General features: G+C 31.7%; 1 protein-coding gene and 1 non-coding gene across 2 annotated transcripts; both read right to left on the bottom strand.

The window, feature by feature from the left end:
• Positions 1-208: 208 nt before the first annotated feature.
• LOC133323657 (WD repeat domain phosphoinositide-interacting protein 2) lies at positions 209-22,375 on the bottom strand. Its single transcript, XM_061532578.1, has 6 exons — positions 22,314-22,375; positions 3,416-4,152; positions 3,325-3,344; positions 2,868-3,204; positions 2,507-2,788; positions 209-344 (listed from the first exon to the last, which is right to left on the bottom strand). Exons 1-6 carry the CDS (start codon positions 22,334-22,336, stop codon positions 244-246), a joined length of 1,500 nt encoding a protein of 499 aa, XP_061388562.1. The 5' UTR covers positions 22,337-22,375; the 3' UTR covers positions 209-243.
• Positions 5,253-5,392, bottom strand: LOC133323664 (U4 spliceosomal RNA). Its single transcript, XR_009754094.1, has one exon. It is a non-coding gene; the product is annotated as a U4 spliceosomal RNA (small nuclear RNA).
• Positions 22,376-24,271: the final 1,896 nt, after the last annotated feature.

The raw sequence follows: 24,271 nt of genomic DNA, 5'->3' as shown, positions 1-24,271 counted from the left end.
GGAGATACTTTCATTTTTAATAGTTTTTTTTTGTTTCATTTTCTTTTTTTATTTTTAACAAAAATAATTAATAATAATAAATAAAACAATAGCCATGATTCAAATCATTATCATCAATTCATAAAAGAAATAGAGGTCGGTATTTTTTTTGTAAAGCAGCAGCTGCAGCAATCATTTTAAACGTTGCATTTTATTAGCTGTACTTGTTGTTGTATGGTTAGTTGTTGTCATTCCGGATTTCTGTCAATCTTTGGCCGCTATGGCCACTGGGGGGAATTGTCGTTCATCGTACAATTTAGTGGGCGTGTCAATGGCATCACAAAGTTTTCGAAATTTCGCCGAATCTGCTGAAACATGATAGAAAATAAAATTTAGTTATTTTTTTTTTTAATGCCAAAAATATACCAAAAATTAAAATAGGTTTGTGCCAATTGGACGCACAAATCTTCAGTTTAGCAGGAAGTTACCAAAGGAGAAGAAATTATATACAAAATTTTTTTAGGGGTCACCTAACAAAAAAAATCAAAAAGCTACTCTATATCAAAAAATATGTAAAATTAAATTTTGTATATAAACCTAAATAATTTATCTTATTAAAGGTTTCAAATTCATATCAAAATTGACTCAATACTTCAGTTTAGCAGGATGGTGTCAAGAGGTAACTTTTTCTCCATCAAATTTTACTATAAGTCACTGAACAATCGGAACCCAGATTTATGATATATAAAGAGATAATAGCCCCAAACAAATTGTATTTATAAAAAATATTTTGAGGTTATGTGGTTAGGATCAATCTGACCCTTTATTTTTCATCTCAGAAATTTGGTGTCAATGGAAAAACTATTCTAAATCGAATTTCATTAGGAGTCCCTGAACAAAAGAAAGTGAAATATTTGCTCCATATATAAAAAATACTCCAATTTAAATATGAAAAATAAAAAAGGAAATTCACATATTCTTGAATTTCAAGGTTATGTAGGATTTATTAAATTTGAAGCTAAATTTCTAATGTTAGAAGCTTGGTGTCAATGGGAAAGATGTTCTTCATCAAATTTCATAAGGGGTCCCTGACCAAGTGTAAGCGGAATATTGACTCTATATATGGAAAATATATCAATTTTAATTGGATATATGTGAAAGGAAATTTAAATTTTCTAAAATTTTGAGGTTAAGATTATTTGTGCCAATTTGACCCATAATTTTTAATTTTAGAAGGTTGGTGTCAATTGAAAATATATTCTAAATCGAATTTCATAAAGGGTCTCCGAACAAAAGAAAGTGCAATATTTGCTCCATATATGAAAAATACTCCAATTTAAATATGAAAAATAAAAAAGGAAATTCACATATTCTTGAATTTCAAGGTTATGTAGGTTTTATTAAATTTGAAGCTAAATTTCTAATGTTAGAAGCTTGGTGTCAATGGGAAAGATGTTCTTCATCAAATTTCATAAAGGGTCCCTGACCAAGTGCTAGCGGAATATTGACTCTATATATGGAAAATATATCAATTTTAATTGGATATATCTAAAAGGAAATTTACATTTTGTTGAATTTTGAGGTTAAGCTTATTTGTGCCAATTTGACCCATAATTTTTAATTTTAGAAGGTTGGTGTCAATTGAAAATATATTCTAAATCGAATTTCATTAGGGGTCCCCGACTAAGTGTAAGCGGAATATTGACTCTATATATGAAAAATAAATATATTTAAATTTCTAAACACATTAAAGACAATTTATAATTTCTTGAATTTTAAGATTAAGATGTTTTTATTTGGGGTCACTGACCAAGTGTAAGCGGAATATTGACTCTATATATGAAAAATAAATATATTTAAATTTCGAACATATTAAAGAAATTGTATAATTTATTTTGAGGTTATGTGGGTTTTTGCTTATTTGACCCATAATTTTAAATTCTAGAAGGTTGGTGTCAATAGAAAATTGATTGTAAATCGAAATTCATATGGGGTCTCTGAACAAACGAAATTGAAATATTTACTCTATATGTATATGAAAAATAAATTAATTTTAAATGTCTTCTTTTAAAATTAAATTTATATTTTCCTGAATTTTTAGGTTATTTCGATTGGTCCCTGTTTGACCCATAATTTTTAATTCTAGAAGTTTGGTGTCAATTGAAAATTTATTCTAAATCGAATTTCATAAGGGGTCTCTGAATAGATGAAAACGAAAAATTGACTCTATATATGAAAAATATTCAAATTTAAATTTGTTAAAATTTACAAGGGAATTTATTTTTTAATTTAATTATTATCAATTATATACGATTATAGGTAGACAAAAGTAAGTATAAGGAGCTAACGGATGGGTGTGGGGTCAGTCAATACACTTCTCCAGTTTATAACATACTAAAAATATTTTCAATTTTTTTGTGTTTTTTTTACAAAGATCAAATCATAATATGAATCATGGGGGTTTTACATTCTATTATTTATAATTACAAGAACAAAAACAAAAAAGTAATCCTTTAGGCCATAATACCTGTAAGAGTATTCAGCCCGGGTTCGGTACCCTTTAATATGCTGGCATATGAATTATCTGTTGAAGGATCCGGATTTTCAATGATAACACTAACACTGCTCATAGAACTTGATTTGCTATGCGGCGATGAGGAGGCCGAATCCTTGGAATGTGGTGATGTATCGATGGCAGGTGATACCGATGCATCCGATGCTGAGAATCCTGCCGAAGGATTGCTAGTTGGTGTTGAGGGTAAATTTCCCGAAAAGGAAATTTTATCCATGCTATCGGAGAGATTGAGTTCTGTAGGAGGAGGGAGAGAGAAAAAAAGAAAAAAATTATCAATCAAATTCCGATGTATGGACAATTGATTCCCACTTACCAATCACACCCTCCAAAGTGTAGCGTAAATCATGAACCTGCAATAGCTTACAAGGACCACCCTTTTCGCTATTGAATTCGTGAATATATAGGAAACCATCTTCACAGGCCAATAGGAGCCGTAACTCCTTTTGTATGCGTGCCAAACCACAGACATGTTTGAGTCCCGGTTGACCCAATACCGCTGTGGCAAAAGCCCGATCTTGACTTAACACATCGCCAATTTGTGAGGGTATTAAATATGAAGACATAGCCTTGGATAGATAACCGCTCATGGACCAGGAGTTGCTGGAGGTTTGGTTTGTGGCGGAATTCGGTACAGGGGCAGGTGTTTGTTGCTGCTGATGATTGGTGGATGGAGTGGTTGCCGAGGAATTTTCATTATTTGTACTTGATGCCGAGGTTGAAGAGGTAGAGTTTGTAGTGCCAGATGTGGATGTAGTAGTTGCAACTGGGGCCGGGGATTTTTTGGAGTCATCTAAAAGAAAAAGTAGAATTGATTAAAAAAAATATTTCAAAATTTGAATCTCCATCTCCATTCCAACTTACCTATCGAAGCCTTCCTTTCTGCCGCCTCCACGGCCTTTGTGTCAATCTTAAAAATGTGCACGGTCTCCGTATTCGATGAGGCACACAAAAAATCCCCTGTGGTCGAAAAGACCAACGAGGCAATGCGAACACATCGTTTCACACCTCTCCTAAATTCCTGGACCTTTTGACCATTCTTAACACAAAATACCCTTATCACAGTTCCTCGTTCCGAGGCAGTGGCCAACAGAGTCCCACTTGGCGAAAATGCCATAGCCGAAAGGGCCGTATCATGAGCCTTAATTGTCAGTCCCGTTTTCAGTTTATTGGCATTGAAAATTCTCAACTCTCCACTGGTCGTACAAATCGGAAATGCCAAATGGGAATTTAACGACAGCGAACATAGACCCAATTCATTCGGAGCAATATTTTCAATGGAATGTAAAATTTTCATATCACGAATATCATGAATGTGGATACTTTCGGCCAGGCACACGACGAGGCGATAACGATTCATACGAACGCATAGAATATCCGATGGATAGACACAATTACAAATATCCTGTTTCTTTTTGAAATGTAACATTTTCAAACAATTCGGTTTTTGTTGAGTGACCAGCACTACCAGCGAACTATTGAAGAGCCTCTCCACAATTCGTATTTGTTCGGAATTTTCTTTGGCGAAAATCTCGTCGATTTTATCGCTTGCATTGATCGAATACAGGCGAAAACCATCATTGCTCAGGACCGAAATGGAACTGCAAAAGAGAGAGGGAGGGAGAAAGGAATAAATTAATAGGGATTTTTTTTTTAATTGAAAAAAATACAAATTTTTTTTAATTGAAAAAAATACAAATTTTTTTTAATTGAAAAAAATACAAATTTTTTTGAAAAAAAAAATACGATTTTTTTTGAAAAAAAAATAAAAATTTTTTTGAAAAAAAATACGAATTTTTTTGAAAAAAAAATAAAAATTTTTTTGAAAAAAAAAATAAAAATTTTTTTGAAAAAAAAAATAAAATTTTTTTTTAAAAAAAATAAATTTTTTTAAAAAAAAAATAAATTTTTGTTGAAAAAAAAAATAAAATTTTTTAGTCCTCATCTAATGGTAGCTCATTTTTTGATATTTTTTTGGGGACACTTTTTATCCAAATCCGTTGAAATTTGGTTTTAAAAAAAAATAAATTTTTTTTGAAAAAAAAAAAAATAAAATTTTTTTTGAAAAAAAAAATAAAATTTTTTAGTCCTCATCTAATGGTAGCTCATTTTTTGATATTTTGGGGACACTTTTTATCCAAATCCGTTGAAATTTGGTATATTGGGTTATCATTGGTTTACACATTTTCCCACCAAAAATTATCCATATTGGCCTATGTTTAAGGGTAGCTCACATATAAGGGTATGGCAGAAATTTCGATATTTTGAGGAGATTGAGCACGTTTTAAAAGGTTATTGGCCTTAATATTGATATTTTGGGTTCTCATTGGCTGACAAATCTACCCACGAAAAAGTATGAATATTGGAACATTTTTCGGTGTAGTCCAGTCTCATATTATGGTACCCTCATTATTCGGGCACACTTTTTCGATATTTTAGGAATTTGGGTAATATATCATTCAAAATTGATTGTTATTTTCGATATTCTACTTTCCCATCAGACCAATTTATACACAAAGGCTACGCTCGTCTTTTTTGGTTCAAGTTCCCCAGGCCTACTTTCCAACCTAAGTGACCCCCTAAAATATACAGTGAATATTTTGTTTTGTAGAAGGGTTGGGTTCTTCCTACCATGAAAACAATTCATCCCCTAAACGAACTCCTTGGTAATTTCCTGTCTCCTCAAATTTATTCAATTATAGCCCTCTCGGGCTTGCAAAAATTGCCGTAGTGGACGGTATTTCACGTCCCCATGGCGGGGTATTGGTTAAAGTTTTCAACTAGCAATAATCGCACCTCGGTAGAACCTCATTGGTTACGATATCGCCTCTGCGCAAAGCTAACTTCACCATGCACAAAGTGAACATGTTAAGGCAGGCGAAATGCAGACTGAATGAGAATTATACGTGAAGACAAACAGATTCCAAACAGCACAAAATACACTGAACTACACGAAATGTATACAAAGGCATGTATGTACATGACCACAACGAAGCATAACGCACACACACATCAACATTAACATAGCAAAGAAGAAACAACAAAATAACGGCAAACGAGGGTTGTTGATTGTGCAGCCAACCAACCAAGCGACCAAAACAAAGCTGAGCAAGACCCAAACAACAACAACCAGTCAACCAAGCAAACAATCAAATGTGAGCTCATCAAACACACTCACACACACACACACACACAGAGAGAAGTGTGCAGAACAATAACAACAACGACAATAAACAGATGATAGCTAGCAAACAACAACAAACAGATGAAGGTATGTAGGTATCTTCATATTGCCATGGAAAGTAATCGAAGAAAAAAGAAACAGCTGTTGTGCCATGAAAAAACAAATCACGAATGAAGGAATGGAGAAAAACAACAACAAAAATAATGACTATAACAATCAGCTGATATATCAACTGAGTAGAACAGCAGGCTCGGGCAGAGAATAATAAATTCGCGTTGCATTGTCGATGTGTGTGCGTGTGTGTGTCAATGGGTTTTCAGTTGTTTCAATTGAATGTGCATGAGAGTATGCTGTTATTTACTTTCGCAAGAGAGAGCACGCGTGCGGGGTTTTGCCTGATGTGGGAGTAGAAGAGAATTGTAGCATATGGTGTATTCATCACCGATATGACTTTCAGTTAAATCAAGGGAAAGAGGGAATCAACAACAACAACAGGGATGTTCCATATATGGCACAGACATGGGGCAACGTCAGAGATGGGATATTTATTACATTATTACATTATGTTGGAAATTTATGTACCATGTGAGGACGACCTTTCTTGAGCTATTTTTTTTAAAGAAACAAATTCAGGAGATTTCAGAGAAGGTAAAAAATTTACAAAACTTTTTGAGGGCTATTTTTCGTATAGACTTTGGCGCCATTCTTTTCAAGATGTAAAAAATTCACAGAGTCTTACATAAATTTTTGCAATAGAAAACAAAATCGGAAAGCCCTTCGACGCCATTTTTCAAAAAAAAAAAAAAAAAAAAATGGAAAGCCCTTTGGGACTATTTTTAATAAAACAAAATTTGGAGAGTCCCTCTGGGTCATTTTTTGCTACAGATAAAAGTTCGGAGAGCCCCTTTAGGGTTATTCTTTTCGAAAAAATCGCAGATCTCCGTAGGAACACTTTTTCTATGATAAAAAATTTGGGCCTCTTTTTACAGGTTATTTCTTTCTATAGAAAAAATCGGGAGAGCCCTTAGGTGCCATTTTTTTCTATAGCTAAAAAAAATCCGGGCTCCTTTCGGCTATTTTTTCTATGAAAAAAATTGGAGACCCCTTTTTCTTTGAAAACATTAGGAGATACCCTTTCAGGTTATTTTTTCTATGAAAAAAAATAGGACAGCCCTTTTCAGACTATTTTTTTATAAAAAATCGGAACGCTCATAAAGCTTTTTTTCTATTAAAAATAAAAAAATAGAAAAAATTTGGAACTTCTTTCAATCTATTATTTTATAAAAAAAAATAGAAGAAACCCTTTCGGATTATTTTTTTATAAAAATAAAATCGGGAGGTCCTTCAATACATATTTTTTTGCCTTCTTCTTCTGTGGAAAAAATTCAGTGAGCACTTTCTATAGAGAAAGAATTCGGAGAGCCCTTTTTGGTCCTTTAGGACCATTTTTTCTGTAGAAAAAAAATGGAGAACCCTTTGGGACCATTTTTTTCTATAAAAGAAAAAAATCTTAAAAAACGGAAAGGCCCTTTGGGGCCAATTTTTTTAATAAAAAAATCGGAAAGCCATCGATTACAGGCTATTCGTTTGAAAAAAGAAACCAAAATCCTTAAAAATATCGAAAATCGATTATTGCGTCGTTTGAGGTCTACATGGAAATATAGACCGACTCTGCTAATTTTTGGTCGGTAAGATTTCCATCTGATGGGAAAGCAAAATATAATATTAAAAAAAAAGTTGGTTGAATATAGAAGGCAAATTCCGTAGGATATAGAAATTCGGAATGTATCCTTATATGGGTGTCGTCTATGCCTAAACGTGGATCGATATTGATACTTTTTATTGAGGAGATTTTCTACCCAAAGAGAATGCAAAACATAAAATTTCAGCCATTTTGGTTGAAAAACATGTCGGAATTTTTCAAAATACCGAAAATAGGAGGTTCCGTTATATGGAGTTTAAACCAAAAAGTGAACTGATAATCATAATTTTTTGTAGGACAATTTGTTACTCAATGAGAACACAATATACCAAATTACAGCCACATTGATTTTAAAATGTACCCAAAATACCGAATAATGAGGGTGTCGTAATATGAGGACTACTTCAAAAAAATTATCCAATATTCATAATTTTTGGTGGCAAGATTTGTCAACCAATGAGACTCCGAAATACCAAATTACGACCAACTAGTTTGGAAAACATGCTCAATCTCCTCAAAACATCGACATTTCTGACATACCCTTATATGGGAGCTACCCTTAAACAAAGGCCAATATAGATAATTTTTAGTGTGAAGATTTGTCAACCAATGATAACCCGAAATACCAAATTACAATGGATTTGGATGAAAAGTGTGCCCAAACTCCCCAAAATAACGAATAATGAGGGTAACGTACTATGAGGACTACATCGAAAAATGTTGTAATATTCATAATTTTTGGTGGGAAGATTTGCCAAGCAATGAGACTCCAAAATACCAAATTACGGCCAAATTGCTTGGAAAACGGGCCCAAATCTGATCAAAATATCGAAATTTGTACCGTACCTTATATGGGAACTACCCCTAAACATAGGCCAATATAGATAATTTTTTGTGGGAAGATTTGCCAATCAATGATAATCCGAAATATCAAATTACAACGGATTTGGATGAAAAATGTCCCCAAATGTGCCAAAATACCGAATAATGAGAGTACCGTAATATGAGAAGTACAACGAAAAATGTTCGAATATTCATAATTTTTGGTGGGAAGATTTGACAACCAATGAGACTCCGAAATGCCAAAATACAGACAATTTGGTTAAAAAAACGTGCTCAAAATTCGGACATTTGGGTGGTACCAATTAGTACACTGAGTACTAAATAACGTACCCACAATAATATGGTTGCCCACCTCTGTTATTTGCCATTTTACTAATTGATATTTGCAAACAAACAACCACCCAAAAGCACTAAAAACGATTAGAGCGGAATGGGTACGTGACCTGACTAAGATGAGTGGAACATCTGACTACTAGTGGGGCACAGTGGGCTGAAATTAAATAAATTTCTATTTTAACTAATTTATTATATTAAATTCTTCATATTTAAAAAATGTTTAACGATACCAACTAATCGCTTGGAAAACACCCATTAATTACCCTCCTCTATTTATGACCCTCAAAACAGTTCGAAAAAAATTAATTCTGCTTAGAAGTTCAATGGCATTCAAAACCAAATAACAAATTGATTTTTTTATAATTTTTAAAGGTATTGGAAAAAAATGCATTTGCCGATAAGACGTTAGGCTTCTAAACCGAACAAAGAAACAAAGGGGCTATTAAAAATTCTAACAAATATTTTTTTTTTGTGCTAAGCAGGTTGGGACAATCAACCTGCATTTTGGGCAGGGCTGCCATATTTGCCGATTTATCGGCATTTTGACGATTTTTCACTCTAAAAATGGAAAATGCCGATTTTCCGATTTTTGCCTCAAAATTGCCGATATTTCAACAATCGACAAAAATTGTCTAACTTTTTAATTTAATACGGCGTTACCATACAAACATATAAAATTGGCAGCTTTAATCATTATAACTATCGACGACTCCCCGCAGCCGTTTTCAATGGCTTAGAAATCTGCATTGTTTGACAGCATTGTACTCTGTCTAGTTTACATTTTACATCGAATGAGGCAAATCTTTAGACTCCGAGTTTAGGGAGTTAAACTTTCTGAATTTTGAAGAAATTTTTGAAAATGCAGAATATAATTTAAAAAGTTTTTGGAAAAAAATTTCCGACTCCAATTTAGCTTTTCCAGTTTTGTCTAAATTTGTACAAAGAATTATGGTTCTTCCACAGATCTACATTTTTTGTAGATAAATGAATCTTTTATGTTATTTTTTTATACAGAATTGAATTTGTTATCTTTTTTTAGTGTAATAAAAAAATATTGATTTGTTATAAACCAAAAAAATATGAATTTACTTATAAATTATATGCTTCCGATTTTTTGCCGATTTTTTAAAATACAAATGCCGATTATGCCGATTTTTTTCTGAAAAATTGACGATTTTTCATGAAATTTATCTGGCAGCACTGATTATGGGTAGGTATTTGATAAGCTCATCGAATATTAAATAAAAACAAATTGAAATCTTTAAAAATGCAGCAGGTCACTCGGCAGAAGAGGGTTGGGTTTAAAAGTCAGGGTTTATCGTAGAGAGAATTTTCAAAGTCGAACAAGAAATTGATTACAAGGCGGCATAAAGAAATGAGTCAGAATTAAAATTTGTAACAAAAAAATCATTTCAATGAAATTTGCTATAAAAAAAATTTTAATGAAATTTGCTATAAAACTTTTTTTTAAAAATTAGCCAAGAAAAATATTAAAAAAAAATATCTATAAAAACGTAATTTTGAAACAATTTATAAAAAAATATCAAAAAAATGATATAAAAATTAATTTTAAAGAAATTTAAAATTCAATTCAAATACTAAAAGAAATAAATCTCAGAAATAAATTCCTACAAGTTTTTTTTTATATAATTTTGTATAACAAAATTTCCACGAAATTCACTATAAAAAAATTTCCACGAAATTCACTATAAAAAAATTCCACGAAATTTACTATAAAAAATAAATTTGGACGAAATTTACTATAAAAACTAAATTTCGAAGAAATTTCCTATTAAAAATAAATTTTGAAGAAATTTCCTATGAAAAATAAATTTTGAAGAAATTTCCTATGAAAAATAAATTTCGACGAAAATTTACTATACAAAATAAATTTCGACGAAATTTATTATAAAAAATAAATTTCGACAAAATTTACTATAAAAAATAAATTTCGACGAAATTTACTATAAAAAATAAACTTCGACAAAATTTTTCCATAAGAAATAAATTTCGACGAAATTTTCTATAAGAAATAAATTTCGACGAAATTTTCTATAAGATATAAATTTCGACGAAATTTACTATAAAAAATAAATTTCGACGAAAATTACCATAAAAATTAAATTTCACGAAATTTACTATAAGAAATAAATTTCGACAAAAGTTACTATAAAAAATAAATTGCAATGAAATTAACTATATAGAGGAAATAATTTCAATCAAAATTTCTTTAAATTTACTATAAAAATAAATTTCGACGAAATTTACTATAAAAAATAAATTTCAATGAAATTTACTATAAAAAAATTACAGTAGTGTTGGCGGGTTATTTGGGATACCATTTGTATTTTGTTTTTGCAAAATAGTCAGGCTTAATCCCAGTTTGTTGTTTTTATAAAAAACAACTATTTATTAGTGGGGAATGTATGGCATTGTCCGCCGAGGGGTAAGGCAGGGAAGACTATAGTTTCGGATCAGTGGCAAGATCCGAAACTATAGTCTTCCCTGCAACAAACTGGGATAAGCCTGACTATTTTGCAAAAACAAAAAATATAAAAAAATTATTTTAAAAAAATTTGCTATAAAAAATTAAAAAAATGGCTATAAAAATGTAATTTTGAAAAAATTTATAAAAAAAACTATATAAAAAAATTGTATTAAAAATGAATTTTAAAGAAATTTGATATAAAAATTTAAAATTTAATTCAAATACTAAAAGAAATAAATTTCGAGAAGTTTTTTTATTAAATTTACTATAAAAACATAAATTTCCACGAAATTTACTATAAAAATTAAATTTCGAAGAAATTTCCTATGAAAAATAAATTTTGACGAAATTTACTATAAGATATAAATTTCGACGAAATTTACTATAAAAATTAAATTTCGAAGAAATTTTTGCCATAAGAAATAAATTTCGCGAAATTTAATACAAAATTGTCGACAAAAGTTACCATAAAAAATAAATTTCAATGAAAATAAACTATAAAAAAAATAATTTCAATCAAAATTTCTTTAAAATAAATTTCGACGAAATTTACTATAAAAAAATAAATTTGAATGAAATTAACTATAAAAAAAATTAATTTCAATCAAAATTTCTTTAAAAAATAAATTTCGACGAAATGTAGTATAAGAAATAAATTTCGACGAAATTTACTATAAAAAAATTTCATTGAAATTTACTATAAAAAAATAAATTTCGAAGAATTTTACTATAAAAAAAAATAAATTTTGAAGAATTTTGCTTTATAAAATAAATTTCGACGAAAATTTTATAAAAAATAAATTTCGACGAAAATTTTATAAAAAATAAATTTCGACGAAATTTATTTTTTACAGTAAATTTTGTCTAAATTTATTTTCTACAAAATGATTTTTTTTTAGCAAATTTAATCGAAATTTATTTCTTATAGCAAGATTCGTCTTAATTTATTTCTTATAGTAAATTTCATTGAAATTTATTTTTTATTGACAATTTATTAGAAATTTTAGTAAGTTTTGCCAAATTTTATTTTCTATATAATTTTTTAAATCCTACGTTTCAATCACACCCTTTCGTAACACCCTCTTCAATATTTCTGTATAGTATGTATATGTGTGCAATCATTTCACCATTTAAAAAAAATCGATTTTTTCCATTACTGGGCAAAATAGTGATTAACGTCTCCAACAATAACAACAACAACCCTAACCACAACCACCCTGACCACGACATTGCATTGTGGAATTACGCCAAATTGTGATAATGAAATCACGTTAACAGAGGACAAGGCCTTCTCACTCAGTGGGGTATAGGAGGTAGAAAGTAAAACAATAACCTAGACATAATGACTGCCTGTTAATGTCAATGAAACTTTTTACCTGAATTTCAGAATTTTAAACAAAAACATGACTAAGCCCTAGAATATTGGGGAAGGGGTCAATAGTTGTATTATCTTCGAATATAGGTTATTAGAATATAGGTTATTCTAATAGAAATCGTACGATACGACGAGCTATTGTGTTTTTTTACTAGATTAGATTATTTGAAAAGATTATAATGTCCAAAAAAAATCATTATCTCATAAAAAAAAATCATTATCTAATTTAAAAAAAAATTTTGGCTAATTGTTTAATATGCCAAACATAATTTGTTTTTTTTTTTATTAACTGAACAAAAAAGCTGTGACGTACGACAGTATTGATTATTTTTTTTATTTGTTATTTAAACCAAAGACGCAATATTGACTTGTTCTAATGGAATTAATGATTCTTAAGAAAATGCCAACAATTTCCGAAGAATTTTGCTGAAAAAGTAAATTTCGACAAATTTTACAAAAAAAAAAGTCTAATAAATTTGCTATAAAAATAAATCTTTTATAAAAATTTTAGTATTTTTTTCACGAAGCTTAGCAACATCATTCTAGACTTAATTCAGTACACTATGCCAAATTTCGTGCAAATCCAAAGATATTTAGGGACTTTGGTGCACCATTTACCTTAAATCGGACGAAAATATATATAGGAGCTATATCCAAATCTGAACCGATTTTCAGAAAACTTATCATTCTAGACCTAATTCAGTACACTATGCCAAATTTCGTGCAAATCGAAAGCTATTTAGGGACTTTGCTGCACCATTTGTCTTAAATCGGACTAAAATATATATGGGAGCTATATCTAAATCTGAACCGATTTTCACGAAACTTTGCACACATCATTCTAGGCCTAATTCAGTACACTATGCCAAATTTCGTGCAAATCGAAAGCTATTTAGGGACTTTGGTGCACCATTTACCTTAAATCGGACGAAAATATATATGGGAGCTATATCCAAATCTGAACCGATTTTTAGGCAATCTAACACACATCATTCTAGACCTAATTCAGTACACTATGCCAAATTTCGTGCAAATCGAAAGATATTTAGGGACTTTGGTGCACCATTTACCTTAAATCGGACGGAAATATATATGGGAGCTATATTTAAATCTGAACCGATTTTCAGGAAACCTAACACACATCATTCTAGACCTAATTCATTACATTGTGCTAAATTTCGTGCATAGCGAAAGATATATAGGGACTTCAGTGAACTATTTACCTAAAATCGGGCGAAATTATATATGGGAGCTATATCTTAATCTGAACCGATTTCCACGAAACTTTGCACACATCATCCTAGACTTAATTCTGTACACTATGCCAAATTTCGTGCAAATCGAAAGCTATTTAGGGACTTTGGTGCACCATTTACCTTAAATCGGACGAAAATATATATGGGAGCTATATCTAAATCCGAACCGATTTTTTCCAATTTTAATAGGGTTCGTCCTTAGGCCGAATAAGTGACGTATGCCAAATTTCATCCAATTCGGATCATAAATGCGACCTGTAGTTTGTTTACAATTTAACATCTTCAGATGGATGGGCATGGACGGACATGCATAAATAAATTAAACAAAAACATTTTTTGTAAATTTTGTTAAAAAATTTTTGATAAAAATTTTGAAAACTGATTTCTGAAAAAAATAACTAATTTTTTCCAAAAAAAAAAACTATTCGTTCGAACAAAAAAGGCATTTTTTACAGAAAAAATTCTGAATTTCTAAAAAAAATTTATAATTTTTTTCGCACCACCCTGTATGTTTATTGTTGTAATTTTTTTGCATAACCTCGTATTTGCCCCTATAGTTCGCATTTTATTTATTTATTTATTTTTGTTTTTTGTTTGTTTATTTATTTGTTGTTGTTTTATTGTTTACCAAAACACGTTTCAATACCAGGCCATAAACTACTGCGGAAACAATAACAACAACAATAGCAAAAACAAACTTTATAATGATGATAAACAATATGAATGCGAAATAGTTTTAAAATGAAAAAAATACAATAACAACAACAAAAAAAATATTTGGAAAAAAATTGCAAACAATTTTTGGGGGACAACCTAAAAAAATGTTTTAATTAAATAAAAAAAATTAAAAAAATACCAAAATAGAAAAACATTAAAAAAAATTAAAAATATTTGAAAAAAAAAATTTGCAAAAAAAAGTTTGAAAATAAAATATAGAAATTAAATTTAAAAAAATATAAATTAAAAAAAAAACCAAAATATAGCCTACCAAATTACAGCCGATCAATGTGATCAAAACCGGCCAAGCTTTATAATTTTTTTTTGCCCAATGAAACATCTAAATACCAAATTACAACTAATTAATTTGAAAAATGTGTTCATACTCCCCAAAAACCGAAATTTTGGAGGTTACGTTATATGAAGGCTACCCTGAAACTTGGGTCAAAATTGATAAATTTTGGTAGGAAGATTTGAAACCAAATGAGAACCCAAAATACCAAATTACAGGCAAATTGGTGTAACACCCTGCCTATATTCCTTAAAAACGGAAATTTTCGAAGTTACGTTATATGGGAGTCTACCTTGAAAATTCGAACAATATGGGTAATTTTTGGTAGGAAGATTTACCAGCTAATGGGAATCCAAAATACCAAATTACAACCAAATCGTTTGAAAAATGTGCTCAAACTTCACAAAAATCGAAAATTTGGAGGTTACGTTATATGGAGGCTACGATGAAACTTGGTTCAAAATCTATAATTTTTGGTAGGTAGATTTGCCAGTCAATGAGAACCCAAGATACGAAATTTCATCACATTTGGATGAAAACTGTGCCCAAACTATCCAAAAACGGAAATTTTTGAGGTTACGTTATATGGAAGCTACTTTCAAACTTGGGTCAATATTGATAATTTATGGTAGGAAGATTAGTCGTCCAATGAGAACTCAAAATACCAAATTACAACCAAATCGTTTAAAAATGTGCCCAAACTCCCAAAAACAGAAATTTTGGAGGTTACGTTATATGGAGGCTACGTTGAAACTTGGCTCAAAATCGATAATTTTTGGTAGGTAGATTTGCCAGTCAATGAGAAACCAAGATACGAAATTACATCACATTTGGATGGCAACTGTGCCCAAACTATCCAAAAACGGAAATTTTTGAGGTTACGTTATATGGAGGCTATTTTCAAACTTGGGCCAATATTGATAATTTCTGGTAGGAAGATTAGTCGTCCAATGAGAGCTCAAAATACCAAATGACAACCAAATCGGTTGAAAACTCTGCCCATACTAACCAAAAATGGAAATCTTTGAGGTTATATTATGGGGGGTGGACTACCTCGAAACGTAGGTAAATATTGCTAATATTTGCTAGGAAGATTTACCACATAATGATAATCCAAAATACAAAATTATAGTCAATTCGGTGGAAACCCCTGCCTATATTCTCTAAAAACGGAAATTTTCAAAGTTACATTACATGGGGTCTACCTTGAAACTTGGATCAATATCGATAATTTTTGGTAGGAAGATTTGCCAGCCAATGAGAATCAAAAATACTAAATTACAGCCAATTCGGTTGAAAACCCCTGCCCAAATTTCACAAAATCGAACATTTTGGAGGTTCCGAAATATGGAGACTACTTTGAAATTTCGCTCAATCCTCATAATTTTTGGTAGGGAGATTATCAACCCAATGAGAATCCAAAATACCAAACCAATTCGATTGAAAAATGTGCCCAAACTATCCAAAAATGGAAATTTTTGAGGTTACGGAGGCTATCTTGAAACATGGGTCATGTTGATAATTTTTGGCAATTTTCTTTTTTTATATGAGGTGGACATTCAAAATGTCAAAGTCGATCGATCAGGTATTTTATATGGTGGCTATGCCAAATGCATTCAGGTTGGATCGGGTTGGACAAGGTCCTGAGACATAACGAAAATGGGACGTGAACTTTATATGAGTACTATTGTGGGACTTATATTTAAATGATGTGTTGTGCAGACGTTTTATTTATCCACCAAGATCGCGGAATCGAAAATTACAGCAACTTCGTATAGCAAAAAAATATAGTCATGATTAGTCATGCGCCTAATGCACCATTAAATATACCTATAAAGGGGATATACATATATCTTTATATGGTAGCTCTAGCCAAAGAGCGATCGACATATATAATTTTATGTAAGGAAGGTTTTCCAGCGCCATTATGAGACCCAAAATATCGAATTTCAATAACAAAAAAATATTTTTTTGTTTTTGTATAACAACCTTATTTACTATCTCAATTTCAAAACAATAACAAACGCTTCGAATACTACTATCTCACGGAATATTTAAAAATAAAAAATTTTGTTTTATAATTCAATGTTTGACTTGAATAACAAATAAATAAATAATAATAAAATGCAGCGTGAGCACTTGCCAGCTATTCACGTGATTCCGAATGTAATCATCATTACCTCCTCCTCACTGATTTACACTCACTCATCAAATATTATTACTTCCTACTATTTGAACAAAGAAAAAACGTTTTTGCAGTTTTACAACAACAGTAACAAAATAAGCTAGAGATTACATTTTTTAATGCCTACCCTCTATCTACACACCTTTGGACGGTAAAAAGTTCATTAATCCTTGGCCGAATGAGTTGTTGACACAAAGAAATTGTTGACAATAAAATTTAATAATTTATTTATTTATTTTTAATCCAAACATCAAATTACAGTCCACTATCCTCAAAATATCGAAATTTTTGAAACATAGGTCAATATTGATAATTTTTGGTAGCAAGATTTACCGCACAATGAGAATCCAAAAATACCAAATTACGGACAATTTGGTTGAAAACCCGGCTCAAACTCCTCAAAAACGGAAAATTTTGATGTTACGTTAAATGGGAACTACCTTGAAACTTGGGACAATATTGATAATTTTTGGTAGGAAGATTTACCGCACAATGAGAATCCAAAATGCCTAATTACAGTCAATTTGGTTGAAAATCCTACTCAAACTACTCAGAAATTGAAATTATTGAGGTTATGTTAAAAGGGAGCTACATTGAAAAGTGGGCCAATATTTATAAATTTTTGTAGGAAGGTTTACCAGCCAATGAAAATCCTTAATACCGAATTACAGCCAATTCGGTTAGAAAATGTGCCAAAACTCGCCAAAAATGGAAATTTTTGAGGTTATGTTATAGAGAGGCTATCTTGAAACTTGGATCAATATGACTAATTTTTGGTAGGAAGATTTGCTACCTTAAGAGAACCCAAAATATCAAATTACAGTCAATTCGCTTGAAAAATGTGCCTATACTACCCAAAAACGGAACTTTTGGAGGTTATGTTATAGGGAGGCTATCTTGAAACTTGAGACAAAATTTATAAATTTTGGTTGGAAAGTTTGCCAGCCAATGAGAACCCAAAATACCAAATTACAGCCAATTCGGTTGAAACCCATGCTCAAACAAGCCAAAAACGGAAAATTTAAAGGTTATGTTATATGGGGTCTACCTTGAAACATGGGTCAATATAGATAATTTTTGGTAAGAAGATTTGCTACCTTAAGAGAACCCAAAATACCAAATTACAGAAAATTTGGTTGAAAACCCTACTCAAACTACCGCAAAAATTGAAATTATTGAGGTTATGTTAAAAAGGGGCTACCTCGAAAAGTGGGCCAATATTTATAAATTTTTGCTATGAAGATTCGGCAGCCAGTGAAAATCCAAAATATTAAATTACAGCCAATTTAGTTAAAAAATGTGTCCAAACTAACCAAAAATTGGAAATTTTTGAGGTTATGTTATATGGAGGCTACCTTGAAACTTGGATCAAAATTGATAATTATTGGTGAGAAGATTTGTAAGGTAATGAAAACCCAAAATATCAAATTACAGCCAAATCGGTTTCCCAATCACCCCAAAAACGGATGTTTGGAAGCTACCGCTCTATGGGAGCTACCTAGAAATTTGTTTCAATATTGATTATATTTGGTAGAAAGATTTGCAACCCATTGAGAACCACAAATACCAAATTACAGACAATTCGGTTGGAAAATGTGCCAAAACTCCCCAAAAATTTACATTTTTGAGGTTATGTTATAGGGAGGCTATCTTGAAATATGGATCAATATGAATAATTTTTGGTAGGAAGATTTGCTACCTTAAGAGAACCAAAAATACCAAATTACAGTCAGGTTGGTTGAAAAATGTGCCCATACTACCCAAAAACGGAAATTTTGGAGGTTATATGGGGGCTACCTTGAAACATGGGTCAATTTGGATAATTTTTGGTAGCAAGATTTGCCAGTCAATGAGAACCCAAAATATCATATTACAGTCAATTCACTTGAAAAATGTGCCCATACTACCCAAAAATAAAATTTTAGAGGTTATGTTATATGGAGGCTACCTTGAAACTTGAAACAAAATTTATAATTTTTGGTTGGGAAGTTTACCAGCCAATGAGAACCCAAAATACCTAATTACAGTCAATTCGGCTGAAAAATATGCCTAAACTCCCCATAAACGGAAATTTCGGAGGTTACGTTACATGGGGTCTACCTTGAAACATGGGCCAATATTGATAATTTTTGGTAGGAAAATTTTGTACCCAATGAAAACCCAAAATACCAAATTACATGAAATTTGGTTGAAAATTTAAGATTTCTAAAAAATTGTATATGAAAGTAAATTTCCATTTTTTCAATATTTCGCAATTTGTTTTATTACAATTTTTTTTATTTCTTTATTTTTGTTTTTTTTTCTTAGGGAGAAGAATTCTGTTTTGTTTACTCAACTTGTTTTATTAGAAAAAAAATGCTAACCCTTTGTTCGCTTTTAAATAAAATAGCTACGATGGGTGCATGTATGTCTGTCTGTATGTTTGAAAAAGTTGTTGGACAAGAACGTCGGACGCAAAAAAAAAATAATTATTTTTTTATTATTATTTAAGAAGCCAGTAAGCTTCCCGCTGAAAGCTATTCAAACAAAAAACAAATGCTGTTAAATAATGAAATTGCAAAAAAAAAAACATCCGACACTCTCGAAGCAAGAAAAAAAATATTTGCACAAAAAATTAATTATGGCAATTTGTTATGGGGAAGGAAGGGAGAGAGAGAAAAGAGGAAATAGAAAAGCAGAGGGTGTTGAAAAGTTGAATATGATGCTTTGGATGTAATAAAATAAAAATTGCTGCTTCAGACCAAGTTTTTCATATGGACCTATGGTGATTATAAGAAATTCTATTAAAGACGGGATCTTAAAGGCTTCAATCTCTATAAACTCATTAAATTAAATTTGTCCACTTAATTATTTCTTTTTTTTTAAAAAATATATATATTCCAATACCCCCATTTGTTTGTATGTATTCCCCACCCCTCCCCCCTTCCTTTTCAGAATCGATGTACGATTTTTTATATGTCTGTGAACGATTATAAACCAGCTGTTATTTAATATCTACATAAATACACCACTTATTGTTGTTATTAGATTGTGGGCTGATATAATATTGTGGCAAATGGATGGAGGGAGTGAGGGAAAGGTGCGGAATATAGAACAAAAGACTGGCTAAAGATTAAGAAATGATTTGCTGATGATGATGATTTCACATCATTATAAAATGACGCAGTGGTAATCTTAAAATTGCGATATGATATGATAGAGCTTAGTAAGGCAGGGAGAAGATATATAGGATAAAGCTCTAAAATTTTGCACAAATATTGATATTAATCTTAGGAGGTGCATCCGAAAATGTCCCTTTTTGGGAGATTGGGCACAGTTTTCAACCGAATTGGCTGTAATTTGGTATTTTGGGTTCTCAATGACTGAAAAATCTTGCTACCAAAAATTATAAATATTGACCCAAGTTTCAAGATAGCTTCCATATAACATAACCTCAAAAATTTCCGATTTTGGGGAGTATGGACGCGTTTTTTCAACCGAATTGGCCGAAAATTGCTATTTTGGGTTTTCACTGGCTAGCAAATCATGCCACCAAAAATAATCAATATTGAACCAAGTTTCAAGGTAGCCTCCATATAACATAACCTTCAAAAATTTCATTTTTGGGGATTTCATGCAGGGTTTACAACCGATGTGGCTGTATTTTGGTATTTTGAATTCTCATTGGCTGGCAAATCTTCATACCAAAAATTATCAATATTGACACATGTTTCAAAGTAGCCTTCATATAAATTAACCTCCAAAATATCCGTTTTTGAGTATTTTAGGCAGGGTTTTCAACCGAAATGACTGCAATTTGGTATTTGTGGTTCTCATTGGATAGAAAGTCTTCCTCCCAAAAATTATCAGTATTGACCCAAGTTTCAAGGTAACCTCTATATAACATAACCTCCAAAATTTCTGTTTTAGGGGAGTTTGAGCATGATTTTTTAACCGATTTTGCTGCAGATTGGTATTTTGGGGTTTCATTGGCTGGCAAAACTTCCTGCCAAAAATTATCAATATCGACTCAAGATTTATGGTGACCTCCATATAACATAACCTCCAAAATTACAATTTTTGGTTAGCATGGGCAGGGTTTGGTATTTCCGATTCTCATTGGCTGGCAAATATTGCTACCAAAAATCAATTATATTGACCCAAGTTTCAATATATCCATATAACCTAACCTCCAAAATTTTCCTTTTTGGGGAGTTTGAGCAGAATTTTCAACCGAATTGGCTGTAATTTGGTATTTCAGGTTTTCATTGGCTGGCAAATCATTCTACCAAAAATGATCAGTATTGGTCCAAGTTTCAACGTAGCCTCCATATTACCTAACATCCAAAATCTCCCTTTTTGGGAATTTTGGACACATTTTTTAACCGAATTGGCTGTAATTTGGTATTTTGGGTTCTCATTGGGTTGAAAATCTCCTTACGAAAAATTATAAATTTTGTACCAAGTTTCAATTTTGTACCATTCAACATAACCTTCAAAATTACGTTTTTTTTTTTTTTGTTTTTGGAAACGAAATGCCTGTAATGTGGTATTTTGGGTTCCCATTGGCTGGCAAATCTTCCTACAAAAAATTATCAATATTGTCCCAAGTTTCAAGGTAGCCTCCATATAACGTAACCTCCAAAATTTCCGTTTTTGGCTAGTATGGACAGGGTTTTCAAACGAATTGACTCTAATTTGGTATTTGTGGTTCTCATTTGCTGGCAAATCTCCTTACCAAAAATTATAAAAATCGGTCGATTTTTTTATTTTAGATTGAAAATAATTATTTGTTAAACCCATTTGTGTTGGGTTGGAACCATCGGAAAACCTTAATTTTTTTTTTGTCAGCTGTTGGCTGTTTAAAAATTCAGGTGAATCACCCCTAATGACCTGTGATAATGACAACAACCACGACAATCAATCTGAGGGGGTGCTTGCTTGGCACTAGGAGATATCTCCAACAATTTGTAATATAATCCGTCAATGTGTTGTCGGACTGATGGTGGATAGGATAGGGTAGGTGGTGATAGGGGGTAGGTGAAGAAGCCTGCAGTAACACAACCACCACCAGCCACCTTGTTTCCGCTGCCAACCCTTACCCAACAGAAATTCCATGTAGTCAGTCGGGGTTACAAAAAAAAACAACAACCATTTCTCAAAACAACGTAATAACCTTAAGTTTTTTGCCTTCGCGTTGTTGCTGTAGATTCACATAAAAATCGCATACACACATACTCGTCTATATATGAGTGTATTTAACAAATATCAAGGTCACACACAGTATTAGAAAACTTAAATCATCATCATTAGAATCGTATTACAAAACTGGAAAAATTAGCAAAAATATTATTTTAAAATTTCAAAAAAATGTTTCTGATAGCTAAGAATATCGAATAACTTACGTAAAATCTTGATTAAAATTCATTTCATAGCCCCCTTTTTTTGAAGAGGACACTGACGATGAAGTTGGTGTTCCTGTTGTTGTTGTGGTGATGGAATTGCTTGAAGACGACGACATTGTAGTATACCAACAAAAAAAAAACAGAAGATGTGATTTTCCTTTTACTTTTTTTGCAGTGGGTTTTCGTTTTCCTTTCTATTTTTTTTCACTTTCAATTTCAGATTTCACAAAATTTTGGTATCAGCCTTCAATCAATTTTTTTTTTTGCAATTAAATATTATTTATTATGCCCCGGAATAACTTGTCAATTTGTAATTCTTCTTCTACTAGTTGTTATTGCTTTTATTATTGTTTGTTTTTGCAGATTTCTCCTCAATGACAGCAGCAAATTCTGTTTTAAACTTCACTTTTCAACTGCACTTTTACAACTGTGGCACACAGTGAACTAAAAAAACAAAAACAACAAATCAACTTCTAAACAAAAAACACCAAACACAATTTGTTTTGTTTATTTCTGTTCTTTTGTTTGTATTTTAATTTCGTTTCGTCCGTTGCGTTGCGTTGTTTTCAAACCATTCGTTGTCGTTTTAATTCTGTTCTGTTTTGTCTATTTAAATTCTCATTTGGTGTATTATTACTGCTGCTCTCCGTCTCTGCTAACGTCGCCGTCATCAAGTTGTTGTTGCTATTTGCCCGTTTTGCGTCAGAGTAAAAAAAAATGATTGTGTTTTTTGTTTTGGTTTAGTTTTTTGCCTTGCAATTGTTGTTGTTGTTACTGCTACTGTTATTATTGTTCTATACTCTTTTCTGCTTCTCATTCGTTTCTTTGTATGTACTTTGTTCCGTGTTGTGTATTATATTTCATTTGGCTTGTTTTGTTTTGATTTCACAGTTGCAATTGACATTTAATGAGATAGGGTTATGTAGATCGACTTTGGTACTAATCGACAAATGATTTTTTTTTTAATAATTTAAGGGCAACAAACAATAAAAAGGGACAGAATTTGTAGAATTGATGGGATTTGGGCAATTAATGGACAAAAAATACAACTCTGATATTTGAATGTCACCGGCTTTATAGTCGACGAATAGGTGGAATGTGTCGATGTGTTTTTCGTGGGTTTTTTTGCAGGATTTGGCGCAGAGTGAAAATCTGGTCAATGGTGGATTTGCCAGGTCTGAAGCCGCATTGGTATGGTCCAATAATGTCATTGACCATTGACTCGTTAACACAGTACGCTGGATTGCACTTTATATGCGATGGGAAGGAGACTTATTCCTCTATAGTCGGCACATATCGTCTTGTCGCCTTTTTTGTACACGGGACACGGGATGCTGAGATTCGAATCATTGGGCATGCATCCTTCTAGACAAATTGTACTAATCAGCTGGTTCATGCTCCTTACCAGCATCTCGCTACCAGTCTTGAATAGTTCGGCTTGTAACCCATCGGCACTTGCTGCTTTATTATTCTTCAGCCGATTGATTGCTATTCTGACTTCATCTTGGCTAGGTGGTATACACTCTATACCGCTACTATTTGATACCAGAAGTTTTTCAAAATTCTCCTTCCAGGTTCTCAGCACGCTTCCTGTATCTGTCACCAGGTTTCCTTCTTTATCTCTACAGGAGGATGTACCTGCACCAAAGCCTTCGGTTTGGTGTTTTACCCGTTTGTAGAATTTTCGGACTTTTTTCTGACTGTTGTACATCTCGCTCACGTTTTTCTTGCTCTTTCTTTTTTTTTGAAAATACGTTTCTCCTCTCTCCTGTTCTCCCGATAGTTCTCCATCGCATTACATGTTGCTACTGTTCGCATGGTTGCCCTATACGCTGCGTTTTTCATATCAGTAGCATTACGACACTCCCGTCTATCACAACATAATCGATTTGATTTCTCGTTGTTCGATCGAGAGAAATCTAAGTGGCCTTCTGAAGTCTGATGTTTCTTCATGGAGG

This window comes from Musca vetustissima, unplaced genomic scaffold, assembly GCF_032173495.1.
Source record: "Musca vetustissima isolate MV318-11 ecotype Yass unplaced genomic scaffold, APGP_CSIRO_Mvet_v1 utg4424, whole genome shotgun sequence".
NCBI classification, from domain to species: Eukaryota; Metazoa; Arthropoda; class Insecta; order Diptera; family Muscidae; genus Musca; species Musca vetustissima.
The sequence above is the reverse complement of the archived record's forward strand: the minus strand, read 5'-3'. Positions and strand labels throughout refer to the sequence as shown.

Excerpts from the sequence above, each read along its gene's own strand:
- LOC133323657 (XM_061532578.1), bottom strand. The coding sequence starts at position 22,336 with ATGAATTTTAATCAAGATTTTAC. Across the intron at positions 3,345-3,415 it reads AGAAAGGAAGGCTTCGATAG|ATGACTCCAAAAAATCCCCG; the intron begins GTAAGTTGGAAT and ends TTTTTCTTTTAG. Across the intron at positions 345-2,506 it reads CGGGCTGAATACTCTTACAG|ATTCGGCGAAATTTCGAAAA; the intron begins GTATTATGGCCT and ends ATGTTTCAGCAG.